The 19,337-nt window shown below is 41.2% G+C and overlaps 1 protein-coding gene across 1 annotated transcript in view; it reads right to left on the reverse strand.

Moving 5' to 3' along the window:
* Window positions 1–271: 271 nt before the first annotated feature.
* Window positions 272–19,337, reverse strand: part of LOC126484071 (WD repeat-containing protein 44) — a 158,882-nt gene continuing 139,816 nt past the window's right edge. Inside the window, exon 7 of the mRNA XM_050107443.1 lies at window positions 272–2,149. Within this exon, the coding sequence (XP_049963400.1) occupies window positions 452–2,149 (1,698 nt within the window). The 3' untranslated portion in view covers window positions 272–451. The remainder of the gene's footprint in view (window positions 2,150–19,337) is intronic.

Here is a 19,337-nt window from a genome sequence, read left to right on the forward strand (position 1 = left end):
ATGTGTGCCAAAAAAACTAGCACATGCAATGTATTATTTAGGCATAGTCACATTTAGTCAGAAATTGATTAATACTATTTTTATACAATACAGACCAAAAGAGAAGAAAATCATACCCCAAAGGTATTTTACAAAACAAAGTCATAAACTGTATGTAAAAATTGAATGAAACACTACCCACCATAATTTCAGAATAATTTAAAATTTCAATTTCCTATCATTTTGTAAGAGTTAGATTCAATGAAATGTTATGAATACTGCACAAGGAAAAAAAAAATGGGCACAGAGAAATATGAAACTGTTGGTTTACAATTTCTCTAATAAGTTCTATGTAGCAGAAGTCACAGCAGGAATTAGTTGCGATTTCATTTAGCTCAACAGAAAGGTTTCTAACAGTCGCTGACAAACACCAACACATAAATATAATAGTTTCAAATTTGCTGCATCCTCCTTAAACCAAAGCTGATGCAGGCAGTGAACTGTGTTTTGGTTTCATCTTGTTAAGGAAAACTTTTATGCAACCACTGAAGTCAGCACTCACTAAAACATAGCCCCCACAACCCTTTGTGTGCTGTTCTACTAAAGGATCTTCAACCTTAAGGTTCTGACTAGCTAATGTTCCTTCTTGTTCCTCTATCTGCCGAATTATGATGTCAGGATTTGGAGCAAATATAGCACATGTCACAACAGCATTGTGAGCTTTGATTCCTTCCCAAAAGTCATTCCTATCCCTTCGAACAGATGAAAATTTTGAATAATCATGATGAGTCTTCCAGATATATATACATTGGTTCTCAGAGCCACTAACAATATATTTTCCATCATGACTGAAGCTTGCTCTTATTTGGCTACTAACATTGACGTACCCTTTATATTTACAAGATAGATTCAAGTCCCTAAGGTCGTAGAGCCGAATACGGCTGTCATTTGAAGTTACAAGTATTTTATCCTCTCCAGGCATTGGTTCAATACCACTAATTTTTCTCCCTCTTGAATTTTTGCCTCTTGTGGAGCGCACATCAATCTGTGTGTGGTACTTAAGCTGTTCTGTTGTATAAAATATACATCGCCCATCATACGAACCCACAACAGCGAACTTCCCATTCTGACAAAAATTCGCAGCAGTAATTAGCTTTGTTTGACCATCAAGCTCATTCCACACAGCAACTTTTTTATCAGGGATGTTCCACAATCTTAATTTACCATCCAGAGATCCACTTAGAAAGTAACGGTCATCTCGAGGATGGAACACAATGGCAGTAACAAAATCAATATGTTGAAAACACACCAAGCATTCTTTTCTTGAAATGTGCCACAGCCTGACAGTCTTGTCCATCGATGATGACAGTACAAAGTAATTCTTAGACCATGAAACATCAAGCAAATCTGAAGTGTGACCAGTGTATGTACAAAATGGTTTTGGCATGAATGGGCATCTCTTCACTTCTTCATTTTTCATATCAGCAAATGCAGCATTTGGATCTTCTGAGGAATGCTGGGAAACTAGTGACTCTTGAGACGGAGTAGGTGATACTTTCTCTGCATTATATTTTGTACGCATATCTTGGAAATACGTGTATGCACTACGCACAACCCATATTCTTAGTACACGATCTTGACCTGCTGTGGCAAGGAGGCGCCCACAAGAGGAAAATTTCATACACCATACAGGCCCCACATGCTCACCACTTAGGTCTTGAACATGCTGAAGGCTATCAAATTCATACGGACCCTTATGACTACCAGAAGCTTTGAGCTTGATATATTGCTCACCAGGGTTAACTTCATCAACAATATCCATAACATCTTCTTTGTGGCGAGCATGTGACACTTCCTGTGCAATGGACTTAGCCTTGTCCATTGTTTTTCTCACTTTTGAGCCCAAAAACTTTTTAAGCTGTGCTGTACGTTTACGCATTTTACTCACATCTGCATCTTCTGGTGGTATTGATGACTTTTTGCTATCAACACTCTCCTCATCAGATTCCTTCTCCTTCTCAAGACTTGAATTGCTCACATACTCTGACGTAAGCCTCATGATATGAAGGGAAAGTGGATTTATACACTGTGGTAATTTGTCTTCTGCAATACTGAGTGGGACACGCTCTCCAGTATCAAGGTTCAGAACAGTGACCTGCTCCAAAATTTCCTGAAATCAAATCAAAAATAGTAGTCTGTAGTTCTGAATATGAAACTTTACACATAAAATTGTTCTTTGATAATATTTTCATATTTAATGTTAACAGTTAACCTAAAAGCAGCCTTAGTAATAACACTGAGGTACTTTACTAATATAAGGGGCATTCAAAAAGAAACGAGCTGGAGACAAAATTACAGAAACCAGTACCTGTATGTCAGAAGTATTGACACTGGCTGTGAGACACTTGTCACACTGTGACACAAGGCGGTGAATGGCTGTGTCATAAAATTTCCGGGGCTGCGGTGTTAACCAGTTCCACATGCACAGCTAGACGTCATCATCCGAGATGAAATGTCTGCCCCCTCAGAGCCTTTTTAATGGGACCAAAAAATGGTGTAATCACAGGGAGAGAGGTCTGGACTATACGGAAGGTGGCTAAGAACCCCCCATTTAAATTTCTGCAGGAGTGCTGCGACTGTGTTGGCTTTGCATTGTCATGGAGCTGAATAACCCCATGGGTGAGATTATCTGGTCGTTTTGATTTGATCGCTTGGTGAAGGGTGGTCAAGGTTTGCGAGTAACGCTGGGCATTCACTGTTCCCCGTGCTGCAGGAAGTGAATCAGAAGGGGGACATCTTGATCAAAGAAGAACATCAGCATAGCCTTTCCTGCACTTGTGTGGATGGCCTTGGCTATTTTTGGTGGTGGTGACCCTAGATGGTTCCACTGGAGACTTTGTCGTTTTGATTCTAGTTCAAAGTGATGACACATTGCTACATCTCCAGCCACCACTTGTGCCCAGAATGTATTCCCTTCCTGAGCATAGTGCTGCAGATGAGTAAGACAGTGGGCCATTCGACATGATTCCTGGTGTGGTTGAAGACCGTGGGGCACCCATTGGGCACACACTTTGCCCATGTGCAGTTGTTCCTTCATGATGGTGTGAACACTTCCAACACTCAATCTGACCACAGTGTCTATGGCTTTCAGAGTCACTCGGTGCTCCTGAGTAATGAGTGCATCAATTAACTGAACGATGTCATCGGTAATGAAGTGTGGTGCTCCAGACAGTGCCTCATTGGTTAACGACACCCGTACTTCCCTGAAGCGCTTGTGCCACGCATGCAGTGTTTGCTGTACACTTGACATTCGTCGATGAATGTCCGTTCCTCCTACTCATTATGTTGTCAGAAAATGAACACCACTTCTTTGTTCTTCCGTTGACACCTTCCATGTCACTGTTTGCAATTCCACTGGCAGCGTTGGACGATTGATGCATGCTGCTGCTAGCTCTGTATAGCCACGTGACAGGCACGGGTGCCCTTTAGCGACGGGCTGTGAACTTCCATGCTCTGGTTGGAACAACACCATGAAATTACCCTCCTGACACCAGTTTGCGCATTCCAGGCTCGGCTCATTTCTTTTTGAACGCCCCTTATATCTTGCCCCTTCCTTTTCAATTTTTAAATCACTGAAAATTTAAATTTGAATGAATGACAAGACATATACAAAGTATAGGATAGACTGCTGCTAACTATAAAGATGACCGTTGAGTTGCAGATAGGCACAATGAAAAGACTGTTACACATTATAGCTTTCAACCAAAGCCTTTTTCAGCTCCGACTGGTCGGAACTACCAGTGGTAGCAGTCATGTGAGAGTTGTGATACCACAAGTGATATACACTCCTGGAAATGGAAAAAAGAACACATTGACACCAGTGTGTCAGACCCACCATACTTGCTCCGGACACTGCGAGAGGGCTGTACAAGCAATGATCACACGCACGGCACAGCGGACACACCAGGAACCGCGGTGTTGGCCGTCGAATGGCGCTAGCTGCGCAGCATTTGTACACCGCCGCCGTCAGTGTCAGCCAGTTTGCCGTGGCATACGGAGCTCCATCGCAGTCTTTAACACTGGTAGCATGCCGCGACAGCGTGGACGTGAACCGTATGTGCAGTTGACGGACTTTGAGCGAGGGCGTATAGTGGGCATGCGGGAGGCCGGGTGGACGTACCGCCGAATTGCTCAACACGTGGGGCGTGAGGTCTCCACAGTACATCGATGTTGTCGCCAGTGGTCGGCGGAAGGTGCACGTGCCCGTCGACCTGGGACCGGACCGCACGGATGCACGCCAAGACCATAGGATCCTACGCAGTGCCGTAGGGGACCGCACCGCCACTTCCCAGCAAATTAGGGACACTGTTGCTCCTGGGGTATCGGTGAGGACCATTCGCAACCGTCTACATGAAGCTGGGCTATGGTCCCGCACACCGTTAGGCCGTCTTCCGCTCATGCCCCAACATCGTGCAGCCCGCCTCCAGTGGTGTCGCGACAGGCGTGAATGGAGGGACGAATGGAGACGTGTCGTCTTCAGCGATGAGAGTCGCTTCTGCCTTGGTGCCAATGATGGTCGTATGCGTGTTTGGCGCCGTGCAGGTGAGCGCCACAATCAGGACTGCATACGACCGAGGCACACAGGGCCAACACCCGGCATCATGGTGTGGGGAGCGATCTCCTACACTGGCCGTACACCACTGGTGATCGTCGAGGGGACACTGAATAGTGCACGGTACATCCAAACCGTCATCGAACCCATCGTTCTACCATTCCTAGACCGGCAAGGGAACTTGCTGTTCCAACAGGACAATGCACGTCCGTATGCATCCCGTGCCACCCAACGTGCTCTAGAAGGTGTAAGTCAACTACCCTGGCCAGCAAGATCTCTGGATCTGTCCCCCATTGAGCATGTTTGGGACTGGATGAAGCGTCGTCTCACGCGGTCTGCACGTCCAGCACGAACGCTGGTCCAACTGAGGCGCCAGGTGGAAATGGCATGGCAAGCCGTTCCACAGGACTACATCCAGCATCTCTACGATCGTCTCCATGGGAGAATAGCAGCCTGCATTGCTGCGAAAGGTGGATATACACTGTACTAGTGCCGACATTGTGCATGCTCTGTTGCCTGTGTCTATGTGCCTGTGGTTCTGTCAGTGTGATCATGTGATGTATCTGACCCCAGGAATGTGTCAATAAAGTTTCCCCTTCCTGGGACAATGAATTCACGGTGTTCTTATTTCAATTTCCAGGAGTGTATATCACTTGTATCACTAGCAAAGATATTGTGTGGTAAGTATATAACATATCCATGAGTATCATGACTCACTGGATGGGAATCATTTAATAAACAAAACACTGATAGTTTACTTAGAATGCCTTCCGTAATTATAGACCTTTTTCAACAAAAATGCTCAATAAATTAATGTTTCAAAGAAAGTATCATCACACAGAAACAGAATCTACTGACAAATGTTGAGTCCGTGAGCTTTTATTTCAGAATAATCACCCAAATAACTAACAAGAAACCTTTTGTTGGCCAAGAGAAGCAATAGCATAATGCTTGCAAATTATGAAGTTTGTAAGCAATTTGTTTACAAGTAATGCATTGATTCTGTTGAGTCAGTCCATTTCTTGAATAAATTTACTGATGTTGACGAAACACGTGCCTCTCTTTGTTTGTCACATAATTAAAACGTTCAATTCTCACCACCTTGACACTTCTTTTCCCAATGTTACAACAGCTCAGAATACGCATACTAGAATAAGCAGCTTTCATTAAAATGTCAGTTTTCATTTCAACAGCACTTTCTACTAAAAACAAATCAACAGCTACTTTTGTTTTGTAATCATGAGCTTTCATGCAGACTTCCATCTCATTTCAGAATCCCTGCTTAGTATCCATCAGTGATTTGGATTCCACGCCCAGCTTGAGTATAGATAAGGAGGACAGGTCAGAGATACTTGGGCTACGTACTGAAGCCACAGCTTGCTCCCACGAGGTGCTGCCACAACAAGCATGTCATGTGGAGCTGGAGCCATCCTCTGACATGAGACTGCCTGTAAATACCACATCCTGGCACTTGCCAGCCAGTCGCTTGCTGGTCTTTGAAGCATCACTGAGAGTTCCATGTTGTGGTTTCGATTGCTCTCTGGACTCTTGTCTACGCTTAAGATGAATTTGATATGCTCTCGACTTTTTTTGGTTAGCCAATCACTTCGTTAACTCCACTGGCATCAGCCTCAGGTACCAATTGTTTGTTCCCCCTGTCTCTGCATTGTAGCCATTACAAGTGATCATAAACGATGTTCTGTCCACGCAATATGATTGAAAAGTTGTAACGAGAGCTGCAGTTTCTAAAACTGAGGACCTGGTGAGTCTAGTTTCAACTGCGATACCACTCTCAGAACTTGACATGTTATGCCTTAATTTTCTACAGTCTATCTGGTCTTGCACCATATGCAAGCGATTTAAAACAGATCTAGATATGTTGCAGAGTATGGGAGTTACGTCCCTAGTATCATCCAGCCAGTGGGCAATGCCCATGGTCGTGGTTAAGAAACCAAATGGATCAATTAAATTTGTGGTGACTAAGCCTACTGTTAATGCTGAAACAAATCGATCTTTTTGTAATAAATGTCTTTCAAGGACATAATAGATTTTGCATAACCAGTTATGCTACTATTAGTGTTATTTCTTCATTTGAAATATAGATCTATTTCAGCTGTATAGCTATCACCACATTATGTTTTCAAGTCCTGACTTCCGCATAATATAGTTGATTCTGTAGTCGTCTATTTGTTTACTGACTATATTCATTCATTGTTACTTCCACAGTAATCAGTTTTGTGTTCCGGTATAGTCTGACACTTCACTAATAATGGTCAGAATAAACTTAATTTTGAGTTGAAACTTCATGACAGCTGTTATATCCTACGATCAGCAATATTTTATGGTTAACTAAAATAATGCAATATGTAATTGCGTAGGCTTCCTCGGCCACAGTCAGTCGACATAAAAGTTTTCTGGGTTTGGTACCACGTCATAATGTAAAAACTACTGCTGCTATAGAAAAGCCAACGTTTCGGCCATTAGATCCAGAAGAAGACCGCTGCAATCGTGGCCGAAAAGTTGGCTTTTCTATAGTAGCAATAGTTTTTACATTATGACGCGGTACCAAACCCAGAAAACTTTTATGTCGACTAATGCAATATGGTTACTACAATATTGCTGCTCATCTGACATAATTTCCACCTTGAATTAAGTTTAGTCCTGACCATTATTAATGAAGTGTGAGAACATACTGAAAAAACACACAACTGATTAGTTTGAAAGTAACAACAAAAGAATATAGCCAGTAAACAAACACACAGCAATAGAATCAACGATATTGCATGGAAGTCAGGACTTGAAAACAAAACCTGATGATGGCAATATAGCTTAAATACGCCAAGTAATAATAATAATAATAATAGCATCATAACTGGTTGACCTGTACACAATTCCTTGACTGGAGGAATTGGGGGCAAACTTGGCTGGGAGTCATCTTTTTCAAAGATAGATCTCACTGACGCCTATTTTCAATTGAGTGTAGATGATCAGATGAAGCAGTTTTTACTGATTAATATGCCATTCGGCATGTATTGTTATAACACGTTGCCATATGGGGTCACAAGTGCTCCCATGAGATTTCAGAGATACCTTGAGCAACTCATCCGATGCATCCCCCGAACTGTGTTAGCTATTTAGATGAATTGCTAATTACTGGGGTCACATGGGAGCAGCACCTGTGCAACCTACAAATGGTCCTGGAGCAGCTCCAGGCCACAGTCTGCATCGTCAAATAGACAAACGTAGATTCTTTGAGCCCAGTATCAAGCACCTGGGAGATATGTTAAGCAAAGAAGGTCTCACACTATAACAGTTCAGCATCCCATAGGACTCATATGAAATGTCCGATACCATCTTTTTTTATATATGCCCCTGGATACTTATCAGACAATTCAGTGCTTCCTAAGGCCTTGTACGTGTGTGTGTGTGTGTGTGTGTGTGTGTGTGTGTGTGTGTGTGTGTGTGTGTGTGTGTGTGTGTGTCTATATAAACAAAGATGATGTGACTTACCAAACGAAAGTGCTGGCACGTCGATTAAAAAAAAAGGCTTGTGTCTGTGTGTGCGCGCGCGAGCGGTGTATACCTGTCCTTTTTTCCCCCTAAGGTAAGTCTTTCCGCTCCCGGGATTGGAATGACTCCTTACCCTCTCCCTTAAAACCCACATCCTTTCGTCTTTCCCTCTCCTTCCCTCTTTCCTGATGAGGCAACAGTTTGTTGCGAAAGCTTGAATTTTGTGTGTATGTTTGTGTGTCTATCGACGTGCCAACGCTTTCGTTTGGTAAGTAACATCATCTTTGTTTTTAGATATATTTTTCCCACGTGGAATGTTTCCCTCATTAATTCATATTATTTATATATATATATATATATATATATATATATATATATATATATATATATATATATGAATGGTATGTGCGGATGGATATGTGTGTGCGCGCGCGAGTGTATACCCCTTCTTTCCCCCTAAGGTAAGTCTTTCCGCTCCCGGGCAAAACACAGATGATGTGACTTACCGAACGAAAGTACTGGCAGGTCGATAGACACACAAACATACACACGAAACTCAAGCTTTCGCAACAAACTGTCGCCTCATCAGGAAAGAGGGAAGGAGAGGGAAAGACGAAAGGAAGTGGGTTTTAAGGGAGAGGGTAAGGAATCATTCCAATCCCGGGAGCGGAAAGACTTACCTTAGGGGGAAAAAAGGGGTATACACTCGCGCGCGCGTGCACATACACATACACACACACACACACACACACACACACACACACACACACACACACACACACACACATCCATCCGCACATACACAGACACAAGCAGACATTGTCCTTTATGTTGATGATATACTTGTAATAGGAAAGAGTTGGGAAGAACATATATGTTTGTTGGGTGAAGTGTGTTACAGATTAAGACAGGGAGGGATGTCATTAAAACTAGAGAACTGCAAAATTCGGAGTTAAACAGCTCAAATTTTTAGACCATACAATTTCAGAAGAAGTAATCTTGCCTGATGAAGAAAAACTTGAAGCCATTGCAAAATTCCCTGTGCCCAAGGCTAAGGAACAACTTAAATCATTCTATGGAATTTGTGACTACTACCGGAAGTTTGTCAGCAATCAAACTTTAAATGCACCTTGTTTGATGAACAACTTGTTGAAGAACACCATTTGGGTATGGGACAAGGATTGTCAGGAAGCATTCAAAAACATCAAGAAACAGATGTGCAATAGTAAAATGTTATACAGAGCTGATCTTACAGAGCCATTTTGCATTAAGACTGACAGCAGTGACTACAGACTGGGAGCTCACTTATTCCAAGAAAAGATTGTAGATGGTGTGACGGAGCATAGATCAATAGCTTTTGCCAGTGGAACTTTGCAAAAACATGAGACGTTATATACTGTCACTGAAAAAGAATTGTTAGCGGTCTTTTGGGCTTTCACCAAGTTCAAGAATTACTTATCAGGACATCAAGCAGCAGCAGCAGCAGCAGCAGCAGCAGTAGTAGAAGTAGTACACACAGACCATGTAAGTCTTTGATCTATATACAAGAGTGCACTTTGCATCACAGCAGGATAACCAGGTGGGCACTATTCCTCCTGCAGTTCAACTATACAGCAAAGTATATAAAATAAAGTATGTACACGAGAGTTTCGGACATTGTAGGACACTCAAATGTATCCACAAGATTCAAGAAAATGTATATTTTTACAATATTGCCAGGAGAGTGAGAAAGCAATTATCTATATGTGACAGGTGCCAGAGGGTAAAAGTTAGTAATCAGATATATTAAAAAACTAAAAACCCGCCTCGATTGCGAAAAAAGCACCTAGTGTTAACCTAGGTTTCGGCGTTGATAACACCACCTTCTTCAGAACAACAATAAAACACACAAGTGCCTAAGAAGACCTTTGTCAATAATTAAAAGAACACCATAGCTCTACATTTATAAACGAAAAAAAGGAAAACACATGCAGTACATATGTACTAAGTCAAAACCACTACAAATACAGTAGAAGAAGAATGGGTAGCTCTGAGGGATGAAGTAGTGAAGGCAGCAGAGGATCAAGTAGGTAAAAAGACGAGGGCTAATAGAAATCCTTGGGTAACAGAAGAAATGTTGAATTTAATTGATGAAAGGAGAAAATATAAAAATGCAGTAAGTGAAGCAGGCAAAAAGGAATACAAATGTCTCAGAAATGAGATCGACAGGAAGTGCAAAATGGCTAAGCAGGGATGGCTAGAGGACAAATGTAAGGATGTAGAGGCTTGTCTCACTAGGGCTAAGATAGATACTGCCTACAGGAAAATTAAAGAGACCTTTGGAGAGAAGAGAACCACTTGTATGAATATCAAGAGCTCAGATGGCAACCCAGTTCTAAGCAAAGAAGGGAAGGCAGAAAGGTGGAAGGAGTATATAGAGGGTTTATACAAGGGCGATGTACTTGAGGACAATATTATGGAAATGGAAGAGGATGTAGATGAAGATGAAATGGGAGATACGATACTGCGTGAAGAGTTTGACAGAGCACTGAAAGACCTGAGTCGAAACAAGGCCCCGGGAGTAGACAACATTCCATTAGAACTATTGATGGCCTTGGGAGAGCCAGTCATGACAAAACTCTACCATCTGGCGAGCAAGATGTATGAGACAGGCGAAATACCCACAGACTTCAAGAAGAATATAATAATTCCAATCCCAAAGAAAGTAGGTGTTGACAGATGTGAAAATTACCGAACTATCAGTTTAATAAGTCACAGCTGCAAAATACTAACGCGAATTCTTTACAGATGAATGGAAAAACTGGTAGAAGCGGACCTCGGGGAAGATCAGTTTGGATTCCGCAGAAATGTTGGAACACGTGAGGCAATACTGACCCTACGACTTATCTTAGAAGAAAGGTTAAGAAAAGGCAAACCTACGTTTCTAGCATTTGTAGACTTAGAGAAAGCTTTTGACAACGTTGACTGGAATACTCTCTTTCAAATTCTGAAGGTGGCAGGGGTAAAATACAGGGAGCGAAAGGCTATTTACAATTTGTACAGAAACCAGATGGCAGTTATAAGAGTCGAGGGCCATGAAAGGGAAGCAGTGGTTGGGAAAGGAGTGAGACAGGGTTGTAGCCTCTCCCCGATGTTATTCAATCTGTATATTGAGCAAGCAGTAAAGGAAACAAAAGAAAAATTTGGAGTAGGTATTAAAATTCATGGAGAAAAAATAAAAACTTTGAGGTTCGCCGATGACATTGTAATTCTGTCAGAGACAGCAAAGGACTTGGAAGAGCAGTTGAACGGAATGGACAGTGTCTTGAAAGGAGGATATAAGATGAACATCAACAACAGCAAAACGAGGATAATGGAATGTAGTCAAATTAAATCGGGTGATGCTGAGGGGATTAGATTAGGAAATGAGAAACTTAAAGTAGTAAAGGAGTTCTGCTATTTAGGGAGTAAAATAACTGATGATGGTCGAAGTAGAGAGGATATAAAATGTAGACTGACAATGGCAAGGAAATCGTTTCTGAAGAAGAGAAATTTGTTAACATCGAGTATAGATTTAAGTGTCAGGAAGTCGTTTCTGAAAGTATTTGTATGGAGTGTAGCCATGTATGGAAGTGAAACATGGACGATAACCAGTTTGGACAAGAAGAGAATAGAAGCTTTCGAAATGTGGTGCTACAGAAGAATGCGGAAGATAAGGTGGGTAGATCACGTAACTAATGAGGAGGTATTGAATAGGATTGGGGAGAAGAGAAGTTTGTGGCACAACTTGACTAGAAGAAGGGATCGGTTGGTAGGACATGTTCTGAGGCATCAAGGGATCACAAATTTAGCATTGGAGGGCAGCGTGGAGGGTAAAAATCGTAGAGGGAGACCAAGAGATCAATACACTAAGCAGATTCAGAAGGATGTAGGTTGCAGTAGGTACTGGGAGATGAAGAAGCTTGCACAGGATAGAGTAGCATGGAGAGCTGCATCAAACCAGTCTCAGGACTGAAGACCACAACAACAACAACAACAACAACAACAATACATTAACCAACGATTGCCGACGCGCTGCGATGTTGAAGGTTCCTACTAATCAAACCTGCAAAGGATAAATGCTAAACATCTTGCCAAAAGAACAACTACAACTTGTAGCAGTTGATCTATATGGATCATTGCCTAAGGTTAAAGGAGGATTTTGTTATATATTTGTCATGACGAATCTTTTTCCAAAATTCATTAAACTATATCTGTTGAAGAAAGCAACAAGTAAGAACATCATTTTGAAAATTGGAAGAGACTATTTCACAAAGGTAGGAAAACCGAAGAGCATACTTTCTGACAATGGAGCACAATTTACTTCTAAACTTTGGAAAACATTTGTTGAGGATGAGAACATAAACCATATTCTGATATCTGCTTATCACCCACCAAGCAGTCTGGCTGAACATTACATGAGAGAAATAGGGAGATTATTTAGAACTTATTGCAACAAAAATCATGTAAGGTGGATAGAATACATAGACAGCTTTGAAGACATACTGAACAGCTTACAACATTCGTCTACTGGAATCTGCCCATATGAAATAATGTATCATGAGAAACCACCAAATCTGATCAAAGACTTAATTGAATTCCCAGCTTGTAAAGCTATGAGTCCACAGGAAAGAGAAGAAATAGTCAAGAAAGTAATGGAAAAACAGGGGAAACAGAGAAAAAACAAACATGATAAGAAGTTGAAACCTACAAATTTTAAAATCAATAATCTGGTCCTGGTGAAAACACATGAAAAATCCAAGGCTACAAGTAATGGATTAAAGAAATTCTTTGACATCTATATTGGTCCATTCAAAATTCAGTCTACGCCACACCCAAATGCCTACAGGTTAGTGTAGCCAAAGACTGGAAGGTTATTTGGTCTATGTAACATAACTGAACTGAAACCCTATAAGCAAGTGTCAAACACGAAGAAAAAATATGATGATGTAAAAGCCCTCAGGAGGACACATCTTCGTGTCAAGTGCATGGTGAGCACTAGGTCTCTGAGATATGTAGCGTTCTATTTTTCTTCTTTTCGTTTTCGTATGCTACATCTTTTACTCATGTATAAACCTGTAATGAAGTTCTCTCTTACTGAAAATAACTATCCATCTCTGTAGTATAAGTTTTCTGTATGTAATACCATTATTGAGTGACATTATTTGAGAAATAATTTGAAAATGTAAACTGTGTACTGAATTTGACTTTCCTACAACAGAGATTGACCAATTATTGTAGTTATACCCTATAGAGCATGTATTTGATTTGTGGATGCTTCTTTGAGAATTGCCAGCATGGCCATGATTTTATGAATTTGCTAATGAGATGAACAAATGGAGAATGGTAAAGTTGTACATGTGTTATTAAATGGACAAGTTGCACTGTGACAAAAGACATTTTGTGAAAAGCTTGTTATTACAAGATGGTGTGATGATGAGCAGTCTGTGAGTTAGTTTGATACGATAAAGAGTTGGATGAGATCTGGGGGGGTCCAATATACTGTATAGTGGAATATAGTGAAATATTAATCAAAAAGAAAGGATACATATATAATTCATTTTTGGTTCACTGACTTTAATCTGTAAATAGCTAAATCTTTACAGTTTAGAGATGCTTAATTTTGTGTGGTTTTGTTTGAAAATATGCTAACAGTACAGGGTAATATGTGAATGCTTTTGATATATTCATACCTGATGTGACCTTAATTGTAACCTACACAAGTACCTTGAGTAATGAGTTCATCCCTGTTCCTACAGAGAGAACTGTATTCAAGATTCTTACCTGACCTGGAAGGGAAAATTAAAAAAACTGTGAAACTAATAGTAGACTGTGCTATTGCAGAGTTACTGCCAGAAAAAGAGGGGTTGCAGACACAAGATGGACAGCGCAAAAGGACTGATGATTATGAGCTGTCAATTCCTTAAGATGTGCAATGTGAACCAGTGACTGGAGTGACAGCTAAGAAAAGAAAACTTTTTTGATTTTTTGGATTGCTTATACCTCCATTCATACAAGCAATACTTTTAAGAGTGGCTGGTGTGTGTGTGTGTGTGTGTGTGTGTGTGTGTGTGTGTGTGTGTGTGTGTGTGTGTGGGGGGGGGGGGGGGGGTTATAACGATACAGCCTACCCCAGGAGGACTTGTATGAAATGTCCGATACCACCTGTTTTTAATATATGCATCCTGATAGTTATCAGACAATTCAGTGCTTCCTAAGGCCTTGTGTGTGTGTGATACATATAATACTGCCCTATTTGATAAAAAACTTGACATTCACTGAGAAGGCGTGTTGAATGTTCTGGAAGGACGAGCGTTATCGTAATTACCGGTGGATTTCTGTCATTGATAAAATCATGTACATATACTAAATTAAGTAACTAATTAAGAAATTGAAGTAGTAAGTCCTTAGCAATAAATAACTGGAGACTGTAGAGATGTTAGCATGAAAAATCAATGCTTCTAATTAGCAAAATGATAATCTAAAAATCCAGTAACAGAAGACCACACTATCTTGAGAAACAGCTTAAAAGTTATTACCAAGCGATGTATTTTTTTTTTTTTTTTTAATGTCTTCCCTTGTAATTAATATTCTTTGTAATTACATTGCTAATTAACTCTCCAATTGTTTACGTCTCACAGTCTTCCAATTTGCAGAATTTGAGGCCTTATTTGTGCATTCTATGTATTTAATCAGATAAAGCATGAGCTCTGTACTACCATTACATGTTAGTAACCAAATCCTAACTGTAATTAATTACGCAACTAAAATAATACAAGACATTGTTGTAATAAAGTTCAGAATGATTTTCTTATGGAAAACTAAAGATATTATCATAAAAGATTGCCATTGAACATTGTATTTTATACCTTATTCAGCTGTAACATCCATTTCTTTACGTGTTGCAAATTTTAATTGTAACATCAAAATTGTACAAAGTTAATAATGCTTTATTTTGGAAGCTATTGTTAAAATTCTAATAATGGGATGCAGCAATGCTGTGACAAGTCAGTTTTTAAGCTACTTTTGGAAGTCAAAGAGTTCAGTGAAGTCTGTCCGTGTTTTGTTTACATGACTAGTGTGCAGTGCGGATGTCAATTAATGTCAATAAATTTTGTGAAGCATAAAAATTTCACATTCATTCATAAATGGACCAGGCAGAAGAAACTTAAATTAAGTAACATTCTACATGAATCATTACAATGCCCACAAAGAATTATGTGGATGCAATCACTAGCTTATCACCTCCTATAAGCAACAAAGAACAACAGTCATTCCTCAGAAAAATAAATTATTATGCAAAGTTTATTCCAAAAGTACCCAGACTTTACACCGACTTAATCGATTGCATAAAAAAGGAGTTAAATTTATGCGATCAGATGTGGGCCAGAATATTTTCCTGCAACTTGAAAGAGCCTTAGGTGGGCTCTGTGTTTAGTGATGTTTAATCCCGGCAAATGTTTGATGCTGGCCACTGATGTGCTTGATTGTTGCACTGGTAACATGCTGTCCCACAGGTGCACCAACCACATGGAAAAGCCCACTGTATTTCCATCTAAAATGTTAAATGTGGCACCGAGGAATTATTTGCAAACTGAGAAAGTGACGTTGGCTATTATATATGATGTTAGGAAGTTTGAAATGCACCTCTATGGGTTCCACCAGATTGTCAATCACAGCTCTCTGATTTTGTCGTCTGGTCATTTGAAACTTCCTGATAAGATAGCGCAGCAACTGCAATGGTGGGATGTTGTTCCTAAATAACCATACCTATGAGAACACTCAAACACTGACTCACTTTCCTGCTTGCCATATGGCCCAGATACGGAGTTTGACATGCATAAACTACTGTGTTTTACCTTAGACCCAAATCAGCAACATATCCTTGATTAATTCCTAATTATAGTGCATGAAATAGCAGAAGAAATGGGCCATGATCCACTACTCCACAGGATGTTGTCTTCTGTATGTCGGGATTGACCTGAGCACCTAAGGACACAGAGTCAGAATGGTGCACCAACTGTTCCTCAAGGCACAGGCTTTACATCACTTTTACATCACTGAGGATGTAATTTTGTTAGTGATGGGCAATTCTGAATGTCGAGTAGTATTTTCTCCAACGCTCAACCCCCACATACTGAAGTTCCTCAACACTGCACACTGAGGAATGTGCGGAATGATGGCAATTGTGTGGCATCATGTTTATTAGCCTGGTGTTGATGTCATCATAGCACACTGTACGGGTACAACAGATATGTTGGTTAATATTTTAGGGGTTTTATGGAACACCTGTACCCTTAGCAGTAAGCAGAATTGAGTAATCATTCATAAATGTTCAGCTAAATTTAAAGCAGCACTATTATTGTTAGTTAAGATACTGAGATACTTCTGGGTTTCTTGGGATTGGATTTTTACGTTTGAGGTGCTCCTAAGGTATCAAGTGGCAGTGAAAGACACCTTTTGATGAATTTCAATCATTGCAAGTAGCACGCTCAGAGTCTGCAGTGCTGTGAGTTGCACTGTGGAGCTCTTCCCTTGTGAAGTTCCATGATTGTTGTCTATACAGGTCTAAAAATGTTGAATTAAGAAAAGAGAAGAGTCTGACAACTAAATCTGTCAGACAATGTGTTCTTGTGAAACAACTAAGTTGTTATCTGTATTGTGAACTGAGTTTATGACATACTCTGGCCAATAAACCCTATTATGTCCAGAGTACCTAGCCTGTTGTTCTTCGCAGTAATAGTAACTTTACAGGAAAACAGCTGAAAGGAGTAGAGCTTCCATCTGGTATAAGGTCAAAGCATACTTCAAGACAGCAGAAACCCTCACAACACATCGTTTGAGACTGCAACACTTGCTCTCACAATCAATCAGCTACAGTACAGCATTTCAACCCTTGGCTACACCCTGACCATCCCAAGAAAAGAGCGCATGTTGATTTCGTCAGACCATTCTAGTGTGCAAAGTTGTTGCTAGTCGACAATGCCCTTCTCTAATTTTCCACATGTGCACAGGTGGTTACTACTATCACAGAAGCTACTACCTATCCCTTGTCCATCATATTTGCAACAGAGGGGATACCTTCCACCCTGGTTTCTGACAATAGCCCTCAATTCACAGCATCTGCATTTCAGGATTTTTGTAAATGCAATGGCATTGGGCACCTGACCACCACTTCTTTCCATTTCACATCCAGTTCAGGAGCTAAGTGGATGGTCAGGACCTTCAAACACAGATGTGCAAAACAATGACAACAGCTGACTCTGGGGAAGCACTTGCCAACTTCTGTGCCACCTACCATTCCACCCCACAAATGAGTGCAGCCCAGCTGAAAACACACACTCTTCAGCCTGCAGCACCCAGCTCCATGGACCCACCGACTGTGCACACAGCTGTAGCAAAGCATGGACTCCCATGTCTGGGCTTGCACAGCTGCTCCAGGGCAGCAAATGTTTGAGGTTGTGGATGGCCAGCAGTGTTTAGTCAGGCACTGAAATCACCTCTGGCCACAGTAAGATGTAACATACCCTCCCCCCACCCCTTTCCCTCAACTGCCAGTTGAGAATGATCTACACAACCATGCAATGGATAAGCATGCCCACTAATGCTACAACCTTGATAGTGACCAACAACAGGAGCCAATGGAGATGGAACTGCTTCCACCTCCCAGGAAAATTTCAGCTCTCACCAACACTAGTGATCCCCACACCACACTATCAATGGAGGTGGAATGTTTCCAGACTCTTCCGTGGAGGTTGAATCATTGTCCTTAATCTCCTACAAGGCTGGTACCCATGCTCCTGCAGGCAGGACCAAGCTGTGCCCCAAAATCCATTGATTGGTAAATATTCCTCTATCTCTGCCAGCATCCAACAATCCACCAGTTATGCTGATGACCTTCTGCAGAAGCCCTTGCAGGTGCTTCCAGAATCTTCCCCCCCCCCCCCCCCCCCCCCCCTCCCCGTCCCTCAATGAAGTGGCATATGTTAGGCCATTTCTAGCCCTAAGTACCGATTACAGGGGGGAGGTGTTTAGTACCTGACAGTGATTTAGATTCCTCACCCAGCCTGAGTGTCAATAAAGAGAAGAGAACAGAGATACTCAGGCTACATACTCAAGCCCCAGCTGGCCCCTATGAGAGGTGCCGCTGTGGCATGCATGTAACATGCAGCTGTCCAGTAACATGACACTTCCAATAAATATGGTGGCCCAGCACTTGCCAGTCAGTCTCTTGCTAGTTTTCAAAGCCTGTAATTACATGCCATTGAACAGTAAAGTTTCGACCCTGCCTGTTTATCATTTAATTTGGACTGCTTCCTGGACCGTTGTATACACTTAAAATGAATTTGCTTTACTCTGGACTTGTTTTTGGTTAGCTGTTCACCTCGTGAACTCCGCCGTCATCAAACTCAGGGACCAGATGATTGTTCCTCTGGGCTCTCCATTACAACCAATGCAAGTGATCATAAACAGTGTGCTAACTACACAGAGCGGGACAAAAAACCATGTGATTTCTGTGTAGCCTCTTTTTCAAGGATAAATACATCTTTGATGCACAGGCTGATCAACCAGAGGGGGCGGGGGTAGTTTTTGTGTATATATTTATGGCTGATATCAAATGCAAGAAACGAGATAACTGAGTGAGTGAGTGAAATGGGGAAGGACATGCCTTTTCTAAGACAAAAGGTCAAGGTCACATGACAGTTATTGGATGAACCAGCTTGGCACCCCAGTGTGTTCTCCTGGTTGTGTGTGCAAAAAGTAATATGCGGTTTCACAGTTATTGACACATGTTCAACAAATAGACTACCTCAAAATAAAATACAAGATGTTAATAAAAGAAATTAGCATGATGTTAGTTTAATCACATTGTGTTTTCAACAAAAAACATCCCTTTCCTTGCCATACACTCACAGCACTGATTGTGCAGGCTCTGGAATACCTTGGGAGCAGCTTAGACTGAAATGCTGCACAGAATTGTAACATGCTGTTGAATTTATTCAATATCCTTAAAATGCTCCCTGCTCCCTGGAGGGCAGGTTTTTAGTTTTGGGAAGAGCATGACGTCTGGTGGGTTCAAATAGGCGAATAAGGGGTGTGTGTGTGTGTGTGTGTGTGTGTGTGTGTGTGTGTGTGTGTTTGTTTGTTTTTGGATATCACAAGTGTGAGCAGTAAACCATGCCAGTAACTACTGATAAATTTTTCGATGTAAATTAGT

This window comes from Schistocerca serialis, chromosome 1 (genome assembly GCF_023864345.2).
Source record: "Schistocerca serialis cubense isolate TAMUIC-IGC-003099 chromosome 1, iqSchSeri2.2, whole genome shotgun sequence".
Taxonomy (NCBI): Eukaryota; Metazoa; Arthropoda; class Insecta; order Orthoptera; family Acrididae; genus Schistocerca; species Schistocerca serialis.